Genomic DNA, 17,509 nt, shown 5'->3' with positions numbered 1-17,509 from the left:
AGTGTGGCTCTGTGTTATTTTAGAGTCCTTTCTTATCGCATATAGTAAGTTTTATTTAGTGAGCCATAACAATGCAGTGAATTGTTATTATTATGGTGAAACTGGACTCGTTCTTTGACAGCCCATATGTCTTTATTTCGTATGAGATGTGAATTATTGATTATTATTGTGAATGTTTTAAATACGAGAAAGTATCGTGTGAGGTGAAGTATTTCTTAAATATTGAGTGAATGTATGAAATATTTAAATGTTAGTGATCACAGCCGACATTGATATTTAACCATGAGCATAAATGAGTTTATTATATCAAAATGCAATGATATATTCTTCAAAAAAACTAATCGTTTTGTAATTAGACAGAAGGGGAGGGGGAGATGTTGAAGTCGATAATCAGGAGAATATATACTAATATATATTGTAGTTATTAGAAATGTATTAAAGATTGTTAATTACTGAATAAGTGTACGAAAGCTTTGGTCATGGGGTGTATAATTGAATTATTCATTATATGTACCGGTTTAAGAAATGATTTTCAAATGGTGTTAATAAAAGTATTCAATCCTTGATGAGCTAGTTTCTGAAGACAGTGTGTATATTCAATAGCTTATGTATTGAGTTGGAAAAAGTCTCTTAAGACAATAAGTTGGAAAATTTCTCATATGACATTAGTAAGAAGCTTCTTGGCTATATTAGTAGGTATGTCTTTACCGGCATCCTAACGCCGGATGTCCTTTACTGTCCTAAACATTCTTAACAAAAACTTTTTATTTTGGCAAGGTTTATCTGTCCTGCCCCTTCGATGATTGTATGTAGAAATGGTACCCTGATTTTAATTAACCTGATAAGCAATGCCCTTTCCTAATTTGAGAATGTTTTTTTTTATCCTAATTATACAACAGTCCTACCCTTTCCTAATTTAAAAATTCCCTTTTTTTATTATAATTATGCAACAGTCTTCCCCCTTCCTTATTTTAAAATCTCCTTTTTATTATAATTATACTACAGCCCTGCTGTAGCTTCTCATTTTCATTTCAGTAATGACATACCTTGTCAACTTATTTCATATCTTTAGTAATACCCTGTACCCTTTATATCTTTTGTAATACCCTGTACCCTCTATATCTTTTGTAATACCCTGTACCCTCTATATCTTTTGTAATACCCTGTACCCTCTATATCTTTTGTAATACCCTGTACCCTTTATATCTTTTGTAATACCCTGTGCATTTCATATCCTTAGTAATACCCCTGACATTAATATACATAATCTTAGTAATACCCGTAATACCCTGTACCCTCTATATCTTTTGTAATACCCTGTACCCTCTATATCTTTTGTAATACCCTGTACCCTTTATATCTTTTGTAATACCCTGTGCATTTCATATCCTTAGTAATACCCCTGACATTAATATACATAATCTTAGTAATACCCGGACATTTTATATCATTAGTATTATCCCGGACATTTCATATCATTTGTATTACCCCGTACATTACTTATCTTTAGTAATACCCTGTACATATCATATCATTAGTAATACCCTGTATATTCCATATCATTAGTAATACCCTGAACATTTCATATCATTCGTAATACCCTGTATATTTCATATCATTAGTAACACCCTGTACATTTCATACCTTTAGTAATACCCCGGACATTACGTATCTTGAGTAATAGCCCGTACATTTCATAATCAATCTAGACTTCCTTGTCAGTTATAGGAAGTAGTATCTTGCCCTTTGGATGATCATACAGTAATACCTTGTCCATTTTTTTATCATCTTGGAAGTATACCCTAACAATTTTATTGCAATTCTAGAACCCTGTTTTTTTAACAATCCTTTCGGCATCCAATTGGCATTTTCAAAGGTCTTAAATTGTAGGATGCTTAATCATTTGCTCCTCTTTAGCTACCCACAAGTGGAGGCAACAGTTTAGCTTATTCTATTTTTACTTCCGGTGCTTTTCATTAGCTTATGTAGATTCTTTTATTTATCATATTCTTCCGTTAAAATAGACGAAGTTGGAGTTATTGATGAGAGACAAGACAGTAAAGGATATGTTTTTCACTGTCTTAGATAATATCCTATGATAATAGTCCTTCTCCATTAAAAGTTACCCAGCTCTGTTAGGACATTCTTATGTGGTGAAGGATTTTAGTAAAGCTGGACTTTTCTATGAACATATATAGAATTATGATAAACCTTGGATCTCTGTATACTGCAAAATTCAAACTTAGTTAAGTGGCAAAAATATGATATTTTCATATACATGAGTATGATTGCTTAAAAAGTTAATTTTTTTTCCATAAAGATTCCATCACTACAAAATTCAAACTTAGTTAAGTGGTAAAAATGTGATACTTCAAATACATGGGTATCATTACGTGACAAATGGCAATTTTCGTAAAGATCCCAGAACTGAAATCTAGAGAAAATTGTGGATTTGTTAAATCCGTTTATGAAAAAAAATGTCGGCCATCTTGCCTTATTCACCGAATCATATTCAGAATTTCATCTTCCTGATATACTTCATTAATTCCTTCAGTCGCCCTGCAACCTAATAAGGAGCTCCCGAAAGTTATTTCATTAACGCAGGCAGGTGAAGGAAGGAAGGTACGTGATGCGATTGGGGCACTACCTTTATTGGGGGTTTTGTGGGGGAGGGGAGAGAGCATCTAAGCCGGCAAGTAAGGACAGTTACCAAGGTGAAAAAGGTGGGTGGGTTCGAAAGGGAGAAAGATCGAAGGAGAGAGAGTGAGTTCTTAAATGTACTTTGAAGATTTAGATGATCATCTTACCTGAAGTAGTTAACGTGAAAGTTATTTGAGAGTGACTTCTTAAATGTACCTTCAAGATTTTGAATTTCATATTAGATGATGTACTAAGCGTAAAAGTTAGAGATTATTGTATTAAATAATATTTTGTTTTTGTTTATCAAGACGAGAGATTTTTTCGTATATTATATATAGGTAATTGAAAGACCAAGGAAGGAAAAACAACATTGAAAATACTGATCATTAGTTAGGTAATATAGATAGTATCTTAGTTTGATTTGAAGAATGCAAATTATAAATCTCTCTCTCTCTCTCTCTCTCTCTCTCTCTCTCTCTCTCTCTCTCTCTCTCTCTCTCTCTGTATGTTAGAATTTCCGAGACCATGGTCAATGCAATGCCTAATTTTATATAGATATCTGGAACAAGTTTATATATATATATATATATGTGTGTGTGTGTTTAGTGATATTGAAATGAGACATTCACAAAAGTATCTGGATTTTTTTTTTCTAGTTGGTTAGTATGTGATCTTCGAATAGAATACTGTCTCACTAAAAATTGCAATTAAAATAATCTAAGATAACATACTCAAATTTATAGTTCATGAGTTATTACTCATTAATTCATTAATTTGGAATTTGGGTCTCATTTTGTCCCATAACCACATAAATGTTTCTTAGTAATGGTTAAGTCAAATTTCTTAATTCGCTCGATTCACACACTTAGTAGTCTGAGAGCTGTAAATGGTTTATTAATGATATTAAATATAAAATATTTATATCTGAGTGGTTAATCAGAATCAATTTCATCCAAAACGGAAATGAAATTTCTTAGGTTGTGCAATCTTGGGGGTTTAGCAAGAGGGGTTATTTCTTAATATCCCCTTGAGAAATTTTAAAACCTATGATTTTTTCCATTTTTCAAAATAGTATAGAAAGGTAAGAATGGTCTTATATGAGAGAATTTGACTTCCTGAACAACTGTTATTCCGTAGACTAATCCATAAATAGCTTAATTTGATTTGTACTGGCTCACTTTAGTAATATCGGTACTAATGCTAAATAAAGACAGACTTTGCGTGCCTGCACCGGTCAAATTGGGGCTTTTAGTGAATACTGAACAGATATTATTCAGACATTAGAGTTCTTATGTAAGACCAGTTTTGCCTTTCTATCCTAATTGTTTAAGATGGAAAAAGTTTTGCTTTACTATTTCTTATAAGGGACATTGAGTAATAACCTCCCTTGCTAAACCCCTGGACTGCGCAAATTAAGACATCTCTTTTTCGTTATGGATGAAGAAGAGATAAAAATAAGCTATTTAAATATGTTGTGATCAATTAAGAAAGAATTTACAGCTCTCCGACTAAGGGGAAAGCTGTTCTAAGATTGTGCTATAAAAGTTGGAGAGGCTGGACAGCTTATTAAGAAGATCATGAGGAGGGGTGGAAATGTTGAAATTAGAAAGCACTGCAATTGGAAGTCTTAGGGATTATTATTATCATTATTAGTATCGTCATTACTAGCTAAGTATAACCCTCGTTGGACCTGGGTGTACCCTCAAGCAAGAAAATTCTAGCCCAAGACAGTGAAAGACCATGGTGTGGAGGCTACGGCACTACCCAAGACTAGAGAACAATAGTTTGGTTCTGGGGTGTCCTCTTAAAACAGCTACTTATCATAGCTAAAGAGTCTCTTCTGCCCTTATCAAGAGGAAAGTAGTCACTGAATAATTACAGTGCAGTAGAAATGAAATATAAGCTCTACCCTCAGCCTTGTGCTTAAGTGACCGTGCTTATATTAGCACAGTTGTTTTGATGACATCAGCATTATGGGATTTTTCCCATTATTTATCAACCCCCCCCCCCCCCCGCATCAGTCTCAGGATACACGATCAAGACGATTTAAGGAATATAATAATGCTGTCATCACCTACAGTCTTCATCCTTGGTGGTTAGTGATGGGAAGTGCTTCCCCACAAGGTTGAATGTTTAAAAGGCATAATTGTTTGTCGTTTCCTTGTTTTACAGTTAAAGCGTAGTTATGACTGGATCTCTCTCTCTCTCTCTCTCTGAACTTTGAATTAGATATATACATATTGTATATGAGAGAAAGAGAGAGAGAGTTCAGTAGTTCAATCTAGGATTGGGGTCTTGTTGGCCGACTTAACAACTTGGCCCTGTTTAGTTCGGGCTCTTGGGGGCCAAATTCCCCCCAAAACCGGATTAGCAGAGTAACCCAAGAAGTGCTTTGCCTGATGACTGTGTTCCAGACAAGCTTGTGTGTCATCTGATTAGTTTTTTTTCTTTATGGATTGCCACTGTAACAAGTAATTCTAGGGTATTGATTTCCATTTCACTGATGCCAGTGCACCTCATGCAGTTCACTGTAAGCACTTATTAAAGGGATTAATTTTAGCATTTTGTTTCACCTTGGTATCTCTTCCTAATTTCTATTTTCATGAGCTGAATTGGCTCTCAGGATTCATTGTAGAGACTATTTTAAAGGTTATTCATGAATGGTATAGGCGAGGGATAGGACAGTGCCCTAAAGACTGACCATATTTACATAAGATCAGCGCCCAATCCCCTCCCAGTCAAGTTAGATCCAGAGAGGGCCAGGTAATGACTGCTGATGACTCGGCAGGTAGACCTATAGGCTCCCCAAAACACCACACCCTTAGCTCACAAGGATGGTGGGGTTGCAGACGCTACAAGAAACTATCGAGCTAATTATCAATCTTTTTCCTAGGTACACCTCACGCTGTCCACTTTAAGCACTTAAAGGGCTTTCAATTTCATCATCTTGTTTACTTCACCGTGGTTCCCTTTTCTGTTCTATCTCGAAACTGAATTTTATTTCAGTCTCCATTGTTGAGCAATATTTTCCTCTTTTAGTCGTTAAGTATTTTCCGAGGATAAAAGACATTACAATGGCTATTCGCCATTTATCAGTCGTGGACTGTGATGGGTAATCTCTCTCTCTCTCTCTCTCTCTCCTGGAAATTGGAAATACATGTGGTAAACCAGCCCTTAAGCGACATGAAGAAAATCAACGTCTGAATTAAACTTTTAGACAATAAATCATAGTTTTGTATCATTAGTTTATTCTTTCAAATTTGTAAGAATTTTATTAGTCATTATTCTATATTTAATGCTATTACTGTTTGACAAAATACAATTATTCCCCACACAGAGAGCACAGTTAGTTTATTTTTTTTGGGGGGGGGGGTGGGGGGAAGAGCTACCCTTTTAATTCCCCTCGCAAAATTTAATCATTACAAAATAAAATCATTGGGAACTAGCAAATAGGTCTACCCCCACTGACTATCCCTCCATAGAAAGTATTTATAAACTGGTTGCAGAGCTTTCTCTACAGCGTGTCGCCTTGCCCGATTCTTTCGTACTCAGGACCCAGCTAATACTGAGGCACTCGCCAACAGGGGTCCGTACCTATCCTTCTAAAAGTCTAAAATAGTCCTTTATGTTCCACAAAATGGTATTTTTCCACATGAGTGTGCTGGCGTGACATCTTTATATTTGTTGTTATACTTCTGCTCTCTTATGTAAAGTATAAAGCCAGCTGTCGTCAGGGTACGTTCTTATTTGCAGAAAGATGACCATGGGGAATAAGTCATATATATATATATATATATATATATATATATATATATATATATATATATATATATATATATATATATATATATATATATATATATATATATATATATATATATATATATATATATATATATATATATATATATATATATATATTGAGATTTATCCTTCAGATATTCTTGATTAGGTAATCCGTTAAATCAAATGTCATTTTTTGGAGATTAACTCAAGCACGCCAATCAAATTTCATTATGAATTCTATGAAAGAACGACACCAACTTTATATTCATAATGATTTTTGGATGCGTTTAGTTAATTATAATAACTGATCTAACTCCGTTTACAGTTAAGGAACCTAATTTTCCCCCAGAGAATTGTACTTTCTGCATTATGAATAGGCATGCCTACAAGGGGAGATGCTGTCCAACTAATCTAATCATACTTATCGTTTTTTTACATCGATGCTGGATGGCCTACCTGGTTCCAACGCATTCTGTATGGCCAAATTCCACCGATCTATTCATTCATTATGAATCGAACTGATATGACGTCATCAGTTACCCACATGAAAGATGACGTATCTGTTCCTTATCAGATCCTGGCAACAGGCTTTTTAGCACTTAACAATCTTATCTTTTTAACGTGATTTTGATTTCATAGGCGTTAAATAAAGTAGATGGATTTGCTAATAGACTTTTCTTAATAAAAATTCATTTTGCTTAAATTTTAAAGGTAATTAAGTACACTTCTTAATACGTTTTTTATATGGTTTCTAGTACCTTAATTACTCTACTGCCAGTTATTAACAGACTGTGAAGGTCAGTTTAACAGTTTTGTCACTAATGGTTCATCACGGATAAAAAGTGTATATATAAACCGCTTTCTTGTACGATGGATCCATTTATATTTCGTCAATGGTGTTCGTTTCTGGTATAAATTTCCAAAAATTCATAAAAGAACATTTTGGATATATCATGATCACATGGTCGGTGCGTGATATATTTCTGAGTTTGGTGCTATTCGATTTACAGGGCTGATTGTTGCAGTTCTCGTGTTTATCAGTGATTCACTGAGAGTAGGTTTGTAATGAAAACCTCATGGTTTTTTTTATAATTTCCAGTTTTTCAGCAAAATCGATTTCTGATATTTCTCGATTGGCCAGTCGACGGTCATTGATTTCATTGTCAGTTTCCGTAGAGTTTTATATTTATTTTTAATGTTTATTTTCATTTCAAAGGGTTCCAAGACCTGCATTGGTTTATTTTGGGTTTGTATACTCAGGTAGCTCGTGAACAGGCTTTTATCGTTTGTGTGTTTTGGCTTTAATGGGAATTTACTGATTTCTGTTCCTGCTTGAAAACTAGTTTAATAACCTAAATAGGTAAACCATTTTTAACTGTTTTGTTCTTGAAGAGAGAAAAGGATTAGTAAAATAGAATTCTTCGCAACGCTAGGAAAGATTTTACTCCAGAACAATTCCTTCCTATTAAGCCCCAGCTTAATTTTGACAGGATAGTTGGTGCCATCTTGCCAAATGGAGTTGGTATTCATATTTAAGAGAAACGCACGAGCGAAGGTGATGAGTTCAATGAGTAGTAAAGCTGGATTTAGCTTTCGGAAAACATATTTAAGAGGAATGCATGAGGGAGGTAATAAGTAAAAGGAGGCGTGAGACTAGGTTTAGTTTTAGGAAAACTTATTCAAGAGGAATGTGTGATGGAAGGTAATGAGTAAGAGGAATGAGACTTGGTTTAGCCTTAAGTAAACATATTTAAGAGGAATGTGTGGAGGAAGGTGATGGGTAAGAGGAATAACACTTGGTTTAGCTTTTAGAAAACGTACTTCAGAGGAAGGTGATGAGCAAGAGTGAGAGAGACTGGATTTAGCTTTCGGAAAACATATATAAGAGGAATGTATGATGGAAGGTAATGAGCAAGAGGAGTGGGAGTTTGTTTAGCTTTTGGAAATCATTTAAGAGGAATGTATGATGGAAAGTAATGAGCAAGAGGAGTGGGACTTTGTTTAGCTTTTGGAAAACATTTAAGAGGAATGTATGATGGAAGGTAATGAGCAAGAAGAGTGGGACTTTGTTTAGCTTTTGGTAAACTTATTTAAGAGGAATCTATGATGGAAGGTAATGAGTAAGAGGAGTGAGACTGGATTTAGCTTTTGGAAAATGTATTTACGAGGAATGTATGAGGGAAGATAATGACTAAAAGTAGTGAGACTTAATTTAATTTGGAAAATGTATTTAAAAGGAATGTATGAGGGAAGGTATTGATTAAAAGTAGTGAGACTTGATTTAGCTTTTGGAAAACGTATTTCAGAGGAATGTATGATGGAAGTCAATGATTAAAAGTAGTGAAACTTGATTCAGCTTTTGGAAAACTTGCTTAAGAGGAATGTATCATGGAAGAGGAGTGAGACGATTTACCTTTTGGAAAACTTGTGTATGGAGGAAGGTAATGAGTAAAAGTAGTGAGACTTGGTTTAGCTTTCGGATAACTGTCTCCTCCAGAGGATTAACCCACTTCTCTTTTCTTCCGAAGGGCCTGATGACAACCTTGATGATGCCCAGCGACTACGGCGCGGAGATGTTCCTGGGGTCGTCGCCCGTTCTAACCTCTGGGTACCTAGCCACGCAGCCCTTCATCCATGACTACCCACGCCTTCAGCCTACTCCCCTGCAGGCTAACCCGCTTCAGTCGACGCCCTTACACTCTCTCTGGGGACACCACGCCACCACAACCAGCCCACAGTCATGTGCGTCCTCATCCTCGATCAACAATAACTACAAAAATATGTTAGATAACGGTCCTTTCTCGTGTGCCTCTTTGTACAGCAGTGGGCTTGTGAACAAGGGCAGCTTCAGGTAAGATGAAACATTATTAATTTTAAATACTTTATATAACATGGTGTCACATACTAGATTTATATTAATTGAATCATTTTCAATATATCATATTATAAATAACAGTAGTGAATACATTCTACAATTCTTTCCAAATAAGAGTTTTCTATTACTGTTAATGCTGAGTAAGAACCCAGTCCAAATTGAGAGGGGCATTTGTCATACTGCCATTATTAACACTTCGTTATAGATACGTGTGCTATCAGAGTTAACTTCATTATTGATATATAAACACGCAGGATATATATTTTTCGAGCTGCCATTATAAACACTTAAGTCATAGATAAATGTTTGAATGAATTTTGTAAGAATATTTGGGGAAATTAGTGTTGTAAGATTAGTTACTATAATTCTTTTATCACAAACCTACAGGAGGTCTGGCAATCGGAGATCGACATCCAAAAAGAAAGAGGAGCCACAGCTTCGCCTCCAGCCTATTAAATCCTGCCTTGTGGCCAGGCAAGATGAAATTGAGGTATGTAATGATAGAACAAATACAATATTGTTATGCCATCTTCGACAGAAATGTAATAGGATTTTCGACCATTTATATCTGCCATTAAGACACTTTTCCAAGCCAGTCTCTCTCTCTCTTGCTCTCTCTTTAATATGCTTTACTTTATGGGCTGCTTTTCTGGTCCTATACTGCAGGGGAACTACTCTCTCTCTCTCTCTCTCTCTCTCTCTCTCTCTCTCTCTCTCTCTCTCTCTCTCTCTCTCTCTCATGTATTAATGAGAGCTCCAGCTAACCTTATTTATATCATTCCAACAGGAGGGGGCTGTCTCTCCAACTCGGTTGAAGAAAAAAGTAGTTTTTGCTGATGACCAGGGACACCCTCTCACTCATATTAGGGTCCTCACAGAACGATCAGATTGCCCGCCAAGATGGACCGCTGATTTCCTGGAACAGGTACGAAAGATAACCAAAATTTATAAATTACATGAGCAAGGGATTTTTTATGGTTATATATTTTCATCACAGCTCATTACAAGTAAAAAAATGAGCGTGAGCAATAAAGACGACCAAAACTACTCTGAAATCTATAAGAAATAGTTTGCTCAATAAGCATTTATTAACCAAAGAACTCAACATACTTTCGTTTCTTTCTGGAGTTTAGGTGACCGGTGGTGCCAAGGCGGAGGCAGTGGCCGACCAGTGGGAGTTGGCCTTCCCACAGCCAGCCTCTGATTACTTGGGAATGAGACAGAAACTCGAAAAGGAGAACGTGTCTCTGGAAAATGTGATCATCCAGGAAGCAGAAAACAAAATTGTTGGCACTGTTAAGGTATTGATTTTATACTCTCTAATCGAAGCCTATTTAAGCAGGATTTGAGTTTAGGGCCTCTAATTGCAGTCCTTTTTAGCAGGAATTTACCTTAGGGCCTCTCATTATAGTCCTTATTAGTAGGAATTTATTTTGGGGCCTCTTAATTGCAGTCCCTTTTAGTAAGAATTGATTTTAGGGCCTCTAATTACAGTTCCTTTTAGTAGGAATTGATTTTAGAGCCTCTAATTGCAGTCAATTTTTTTTTAGCAGGAATTGATTTTAGAGCCTCCAATTGCAGTCCCTTTTAGTAGGAATTTATTTTAGCCTCTAATTGCAGTTATTTTTAGTAGGAATTGACTTTAGGGCCTCTAATTGCAGTCCCTTTTAGAAGGAATTGACTTTAGGGGCTCTAATTGCAGTCACTTTTAGAAGGAATTGATTCTTGACACACATTGACTGCTTTACAATTATTTGTACTACTATTCCTTTCATACAGTAAATGGCCTGTTATTCTCCTCTCTCCCTGACAGGTCCGCAACCTTTCCTACCACAAACAGGTCAGTATCAGATACACCACCGACCACTGGACGAGTCACGAGGATGTCGCAGCCACCTTCATTCCTTCGACAAGTACCCCTGGCGGTTCCTACGACATTTACGACAATTTCTCCTTCGTCCTTCCTCTCCCATCTTCCAGCCAAGCGGACAAGCTCGAGTTCTGCGTGTGCTACATGTGTGATCACGTGGAATACTGGGACAATAACAGCAACAAGAATTACGTCATAGTGTCCTTCCGACCCAAGAAACCTGCCAACGATGTTGGCAAACCCAATGACGTCTACGACGTGTCCATGGATTCCTGGAGCGAGTTCGCCTCCTGGAATAACCTTTCTCTTTCGGAATCTCCCTACTGGTGAACCTCGTCATAGTTATGGGATGTAAATGCAGATGGAAAATTTAATTTAACATGAATGTGATGCTGGCGGTTCATTGCATAGGAAAAATGCAATCACAAAGAAAAAGAGAAGGAAGAAGGAAAGAGAGGAAGAAAGTTTTAATAATAGTGAAAAATGTCCCCCTTCTCTCTTTCTGGCCTCGCCATTGTCAGGATGGTGTTGAAGGTCTAGGGAGGGCTGCAAGAATATGGTGGTGCTATGTATTTTCTCAAGTTGATTATCAGTAATGGAATGTCCTATCGTGTGCATCATCGGTAATGATTCGAACTCTTTTATTTCATGGCAGTATCGTGTGACTTAGGTATCTAATATTAAAGTGAGGAGTGCCATCTCTAATCTACCAATAATGGTCTTATCATGCAAATGGGATAAGTCATACCAAGGATACGTGGATGTTTAATCTTCACTGCGGCCTTCATTCAATGCTAATATAGGCTTCAGATGCATAGTTTAGTCCTGCATCCTGCGTGTGGCCTTCAGAACGAAACGTCTGCACTAACTCCAAGCATCTTTGTGAATGGGGTGTCCTTGTATACCCTGCAGCAATTTGCCAACAAATCTTCAGACACTACAACCAGCATCATCCGTCTCGTCAGTCACACAGAAGTGAGTGTTAGCCAAGTCCAGAAGTCAAGACTTGAGACTGGACCAGAAAGCTTAAGAGGAATATGGTAAAAGGCAGCAGGCAGTCTTGGAAAAGGCTGCCCTCTGGCGGAGAGCTCGATTTCATACAGAGGAGGATAACACTGAACCTTGCCTGCCAGTTTGACAGGAGCGATGTAGTTGGTGAGTAATCTGTTTTTAACGTTTGATTATGATGTTGAGTTGAAATTGAGATTTTGAGTAATATTACAATACCCTAGGTAAAAAATGCATGCGAACATATGATGCATGGGATTTTTTGCTGAGATTTCTATACACAATGCTACTTCTTTCCCAACGTCATCCCTGCGTTAAGGGGTCGGTTGCCCTGTTACTAAAGCTCTCTAATTCAACTTCTACGACTTTCCCTCCGTTTTGTTTTCCATTTTTCTTGTACTTACTTTAATGGCCTTTTACCACTTGCGCTCTTTCACATATTTTTATTTCTACACAACAAACAACCTTATTTTATTTTGGGGAGAAAATAGGTTCTTGTCATCTTTCTTAATTTCACTTTTTAACTTTCGACTTTCCCGTTGAAGAAATAATTTTCATAAGCGGGAAAAATATATATATTTTGTACACTGGATAAATTTAAAATTTCTCTTTAGGGGAAGAATTACCTATTTATTAATGAAAAATTTCACTCTTGCCATTCTCTTACTTTTTTATATTTTTCATACTCTCTCTCTCTCTCTCTCTCTCTCTCTCTCTCTCTCTCTCTCTCTCTCTAGCCAAACTAAAATATATATTTTGTCAAGGAGAAAAATAATATTCTAAACGTAAAATTCTTTAGTCAAGGGAAAGAATTTTCTTTTAATAATCATATCTTTTAATAGTCAAATCATAATTATGCTCGTTAATTGTGAATATTCACTATTATCTCAAAGGGAAAACATTTACTCTATTGCTAATATATTATCACAACATTCCCACATTAAAAGGAAATATAGAGCGCAGTAGATTTAGACGCCGTTACTGGGTGAAATGAAGGTTTCATGGGAGGGTGGGAGAAGAATCTTTTTAAAAGGGAACACTTGCCAAAACTCGCTGGCCAATGAGAACAGACATGTGCTTTGGCAATCGTTCGCTGTCACGTCTCTTCCTAGAAAACCTTTGTACACCAGCCAAGTCTAGCCTATGGAAGCATATTGCTTTTGGATTTTAAAACAAAGCATTGAGCTGGTGTAACACATTCTCTCTCTCTCTCTCTCTCTCTCTCTCTCTCTCTCTCTCTCTCAACTCATGACTCATGTCGTACAATATTATACAGAATCAAATGTTTCCTTTGCATTTTAGAGTTGGAAATTTAAGTATTATGTGAAATTCAAATATTTCGTCCTAAGCCATCTCTTGATGGGTTTCTTCCATCAGGTGGTTGTTTAATGTTTCTTTTTTATGACTGTAAGGAGTAAATAGAGGGTATTATATTTTCATAAATTTTAGTAGTTTTCAATATATTAACAATTTTGACCAGACCGTATCGTTTCAACATTTCTTATTTGTATTTTACTTAAAAATCTTATTTCAACTACTGTTCTGGATTGTGGATTGACAGCGTTGACCTTTATAATTATAGTGTTATTTAGAGAAACAGTTTTGACAATTCCTTGACGCAACCTAAAGTATGTTCCCAAGTGCGTTGGACATACACTCCGGGAACGTGAGTTACGCACCTTCCTAAAGATGAAATTTTTGTTTACTTAGTTTACGACAAATTAAATTTTATCCCTTGATACACACTTTTCAGTATTCGAAGAATATGAAATGTCTTTCAATAAATTCAAGCACAGAATATCTCTTTAAAAGCTATTTTTTGAGAAGAAGATTTGAAAGTTTTGAATTTTAAATGAGACATTGACTCTAGTTTTTGAAGTCAACGTTTGTACTTTTTATACAGTCCTTTTGAAATGTAAATTACATGAGAAATGCGCATTTATTAAGTTTAAAAATGTTTTTATAGACAGTGTGTACGTGTATTCTTGAGTTTGCGTCACTTAAAGTTTGGATATGCACGCTAAGAAGCAATGTATGAATGCCATGCTTTGATTGAAAATCGCATGTAATCAGGTGTGCTTATACCAGGTAAAAATTCTCTCACTACTAGTGGTTGTTACACGTTGCCTTCAGCTCTGGCTAATCTAAGATAAGTAAGACTGGCTTAAGGAAGAATGCCAGCACAGTGTTAAAAGTTCTTAGGATGCCTAAAGATGTTGAGGGAGAGAAGTCTCGTGAGAAATTGCTGATGAATAGATTTTGTAGAATTTTCTTTTGAAATTATTCATTAGGGTCATAATGTATACCATTATCTGAATTTCTGAATGAGTTAAGACCGCAGTAAGCATTAAAATTCCATTGAAAACACGAGTCGACCAGACCTTTACACGACCTTTGGGTGTGGTAATGGGGCAACCCAGGCCTATTTTTAATTCTCTGTTAGGCCTACTGGTGGTGGAAGAGAAAGTTGCTATGAAATACCATATGGCGTCAGTGTTAATATTTTAGGCTTTTTTAATGGATAATCATATTTTTCATTTCTACATATAATGTTGTATAATGAATTAAAGGAATATAAATATTTAGAATTCTTAAATTTAACTGGATTTATTCATGAATCAATTGTTATCATAAAGAGTCCTCCTCAACCAGCACAAGTGGGCGTGGATGGGATTTTTTTTATTGCTCTGAATTGGCTTCAACGTTTTTTTTATCTTATTCTCGTAGGCCTATGTCGTTTCTATTCGAGTATTGTGTGCAGCTTATCATAAACGTCAATCTTTCTTTTTATCAGCAGACCATAAAAGAATTTGTGAATCACTTGTTAATTGAAAGGTTTTATTGGTGGAACAGTATCCAACGTCGTAAATTTTCTCCTGCTACAAATTTGTAATTTTTGGCTCGAAAATAATCGATAAAATGGATCAGTGTCAAGTCAGGAGGTTTAGGGATTAAATAGTTCAACAGTCGATAGGATTAGGGTTGTGGTGGCCGATGTGGTAACATCCCTGATTGGTGAACGCCGGACAGGGGTTCGAGTCCCGTTCAAACTCGTTAGTTTCTTTGCTCGCTGCAACCTTGCCATCCTTGTGAGCTAAAAATGGGGTGTTTGGTGGAGCCTATATTTCCATCTGGTGAGTCATCAGCAGTCGTTGCCTGGCCCTTCTTGGTCGTAGCTTGGATGGAGAGGTGGTCGTAGCTTGGATGGAGAGGGGGCTTGGACGCTGATTATATGTATATATGGTCGGTCTCTAGGGCATTGTCCTGCTTGATAGGGCATGTCGGTATTGTCCTGTTTGATAGGGCAATGTCACTGTCCCTTGCCTCTACCATTCTTGAGTGGCCTTTAAAAGGAGCCATTAGTGATGCCATTATATAAAAGACGCATGATTTTGCTTTAAAATGAATCTTATGTTAGAACCCTTGAAGATATGTATACAGGCAATACAGCAATCTCAGTTGTCATTATTATTATTATTATTATTATTATTATTATTATTATTATTATTATTATTATTATTATTATTATTACTAGCTTAGCTTCAACCCATCCGAATGATGCTGAAATAGTTTCTTGAATATTCATCCAGCGTAATGCCACGAACCAAACGACCGTAGCATCCATTTTTTGTATTATTCTTATATCAAAGCTTTCGATCTTAATGTTTGTCTGTTTAAAGGTCTTGACTCATCCTTTGTTAGAAAACTGTGCTTGAATCATGTTGGCGAAACACTGAATTTTTATCTTTAAAATGGTTCATCCAAACCCTTGCGTGATCATAGGGGAATTATTTAAAGAGCAGCTGTGATAAATCAACTGATAGGATCATGTTTTCCCATCACTAACATTTTGTTACGTTTTCATATAAGTCATAATAAAAAAAAGTCACATAAATGCCACTGCAGCATGCGCGTGGTTGTCGAATCTTGGCAGCTTCTCGTGGATGGAGATTTTCTGTAAATAACTGCTGTATCCGAGTCCCCACAAAAGAAGAAAAAAAAAGAAAATGGGAAATTCCGTTTCCTCCCACAAGGGGGACGGATGAGGTACCGGAATTTTAACAGTGCTTGGAGATTTTGCAATACTTCGTGAGCATATTTAGAGATCCTGAAGGAATTATTCTTTCAAAATCTCTGCTGTATAATATAGAGCAAGATAATGGTTATATATATATATATATATATATATATATAAATATATATATATATATATATATATATGTATGTATTTATACAGTATGTACATATAGATATATAGATATATATTCATATATATATATATATATATATACATATGAATATATATTTACATATTTATATATCTATATGTATATACTGTATATGTATGTATATATATTTGAATATATATTTATATATATAAATATAAATATATATTTATATCTATATATATATATATATATTTTATGTATATATAGATATAAATATATTCATATATATATATATATTTATTTATATGTATATATGTGTATAAATATACACATATATTTATATATATTATATATTTATATAATATATTCATATATATGTATATATTTATATATATATATATATATATATACACTGTATATATTATATATATATTTTCATATATATGTATATTTATATATATATATATATTTATATAATATATTCATATATATGTATATATTTATATATATATATATATATATATATATACACTGTATATATTATATATATATTTTCATATATATGTATATTTATATATATATATATATCTATATATATATGTATGTATGTATGTATATATTTATATGTATATATATATATATCTATATATATATAGTATATATATGCATATATATATTTATTTATATATTTATATATACTGTATTTATATATATATATTTATATGTATATATATATATATATATGAATATATATATATATATATATATATATATATATATGTATATATATGTATTTATATATATATATATTTATATGTATATATATATATATTCATATGTATATTTATATATATATATGATATATATATATATTTATATGTATATTTTTATATATAATATATATATTCATATGTATATATATATATATATATATATATATATATATATATATATATTTGTTCATATCCAAATATTTATAACTAATTTTTGATTGTTAGGGTGTGCTAGTATTAGAATAATTGGGAGAATTCAATAAACTGCACACGTCTTGACAATGCATAGAGATGCAGCTTGGCACCAGACACGCATTCATTGTTCATGCTCTAAGCACGTGATCTAGATGTGTGATAAGCTGATTTAGTTCCTGATAAAAAGCAAAGT

At 34.6% G+C, this 17,509-nt stretch overlaps 1 protein-coding gene across 2 annotated transcripts in view; it reads left to right on the top strand.

Annotated features, from left to right (window-relative positions):
- Positions 1 to 17,509, top strand: part of Gbs-70E (Glycogen binding subunit 70E) — a 59,849-nt gene that overhangs the window by 31,431 nt on the left and 10,909 nt on the right. The window contains exons 1-6 of one of the 2 annotated variants that reach the window (XM_068380984.1): positions 1 to 44; positions 8,955 to 9,277; positions 9,689 to 9,791; positions 10,089 to 10,226; positions 10,435 to 10,602; positions 11,115 to 12,326. The exon at positions 1 to 44 is cut by the window's left edge and continues 114 nt beyond it. In XM_068380984.1, the coding sequence (XP_068237085.1) occupies positions 8,961 to 9,277; positions 9,689 to 9,791; positions 10,089 to 10,226; positions 10,435 to 10,602; positions 11,115 to 11,501 (1,113 nt within the window). In that variant the 5' untranslated portion in view covers positions 1 to 44; positions 8,955 to 8,960 and the 3' untranslated portion in view covers positions 11,502 to 12,326. The remainder of the gene's footprint in view (positions 45 to 8,954; positions 9,278 to 9,688; positions 9,792 to 10,088; positions 10,227 to 10,434; positions 10,603 to 11,114; positions 12,327 to 17,509) is intronic. The other variant, XM_068380990.1, reaches the window with a different exon arrangement.

Source organism: Palaemon carinicauda, chromosome 1, assembly GCF_036898095.1.
Source record: "Palaemon carinicauda isolate YSFRI2023 chromosome 1, ASM3689809v2, whole genome shotgun sequence".
NCBI classification, from domain to species: Eukaryota; Metazoa; Arthropoda; class Malacostraca; order Decapoda; family Palaemonidae; genus Palaemon; species Palaemon carinicauda.
This window is presented reverse-complemented; position numbering and strand designations above follow the sequence as displayed.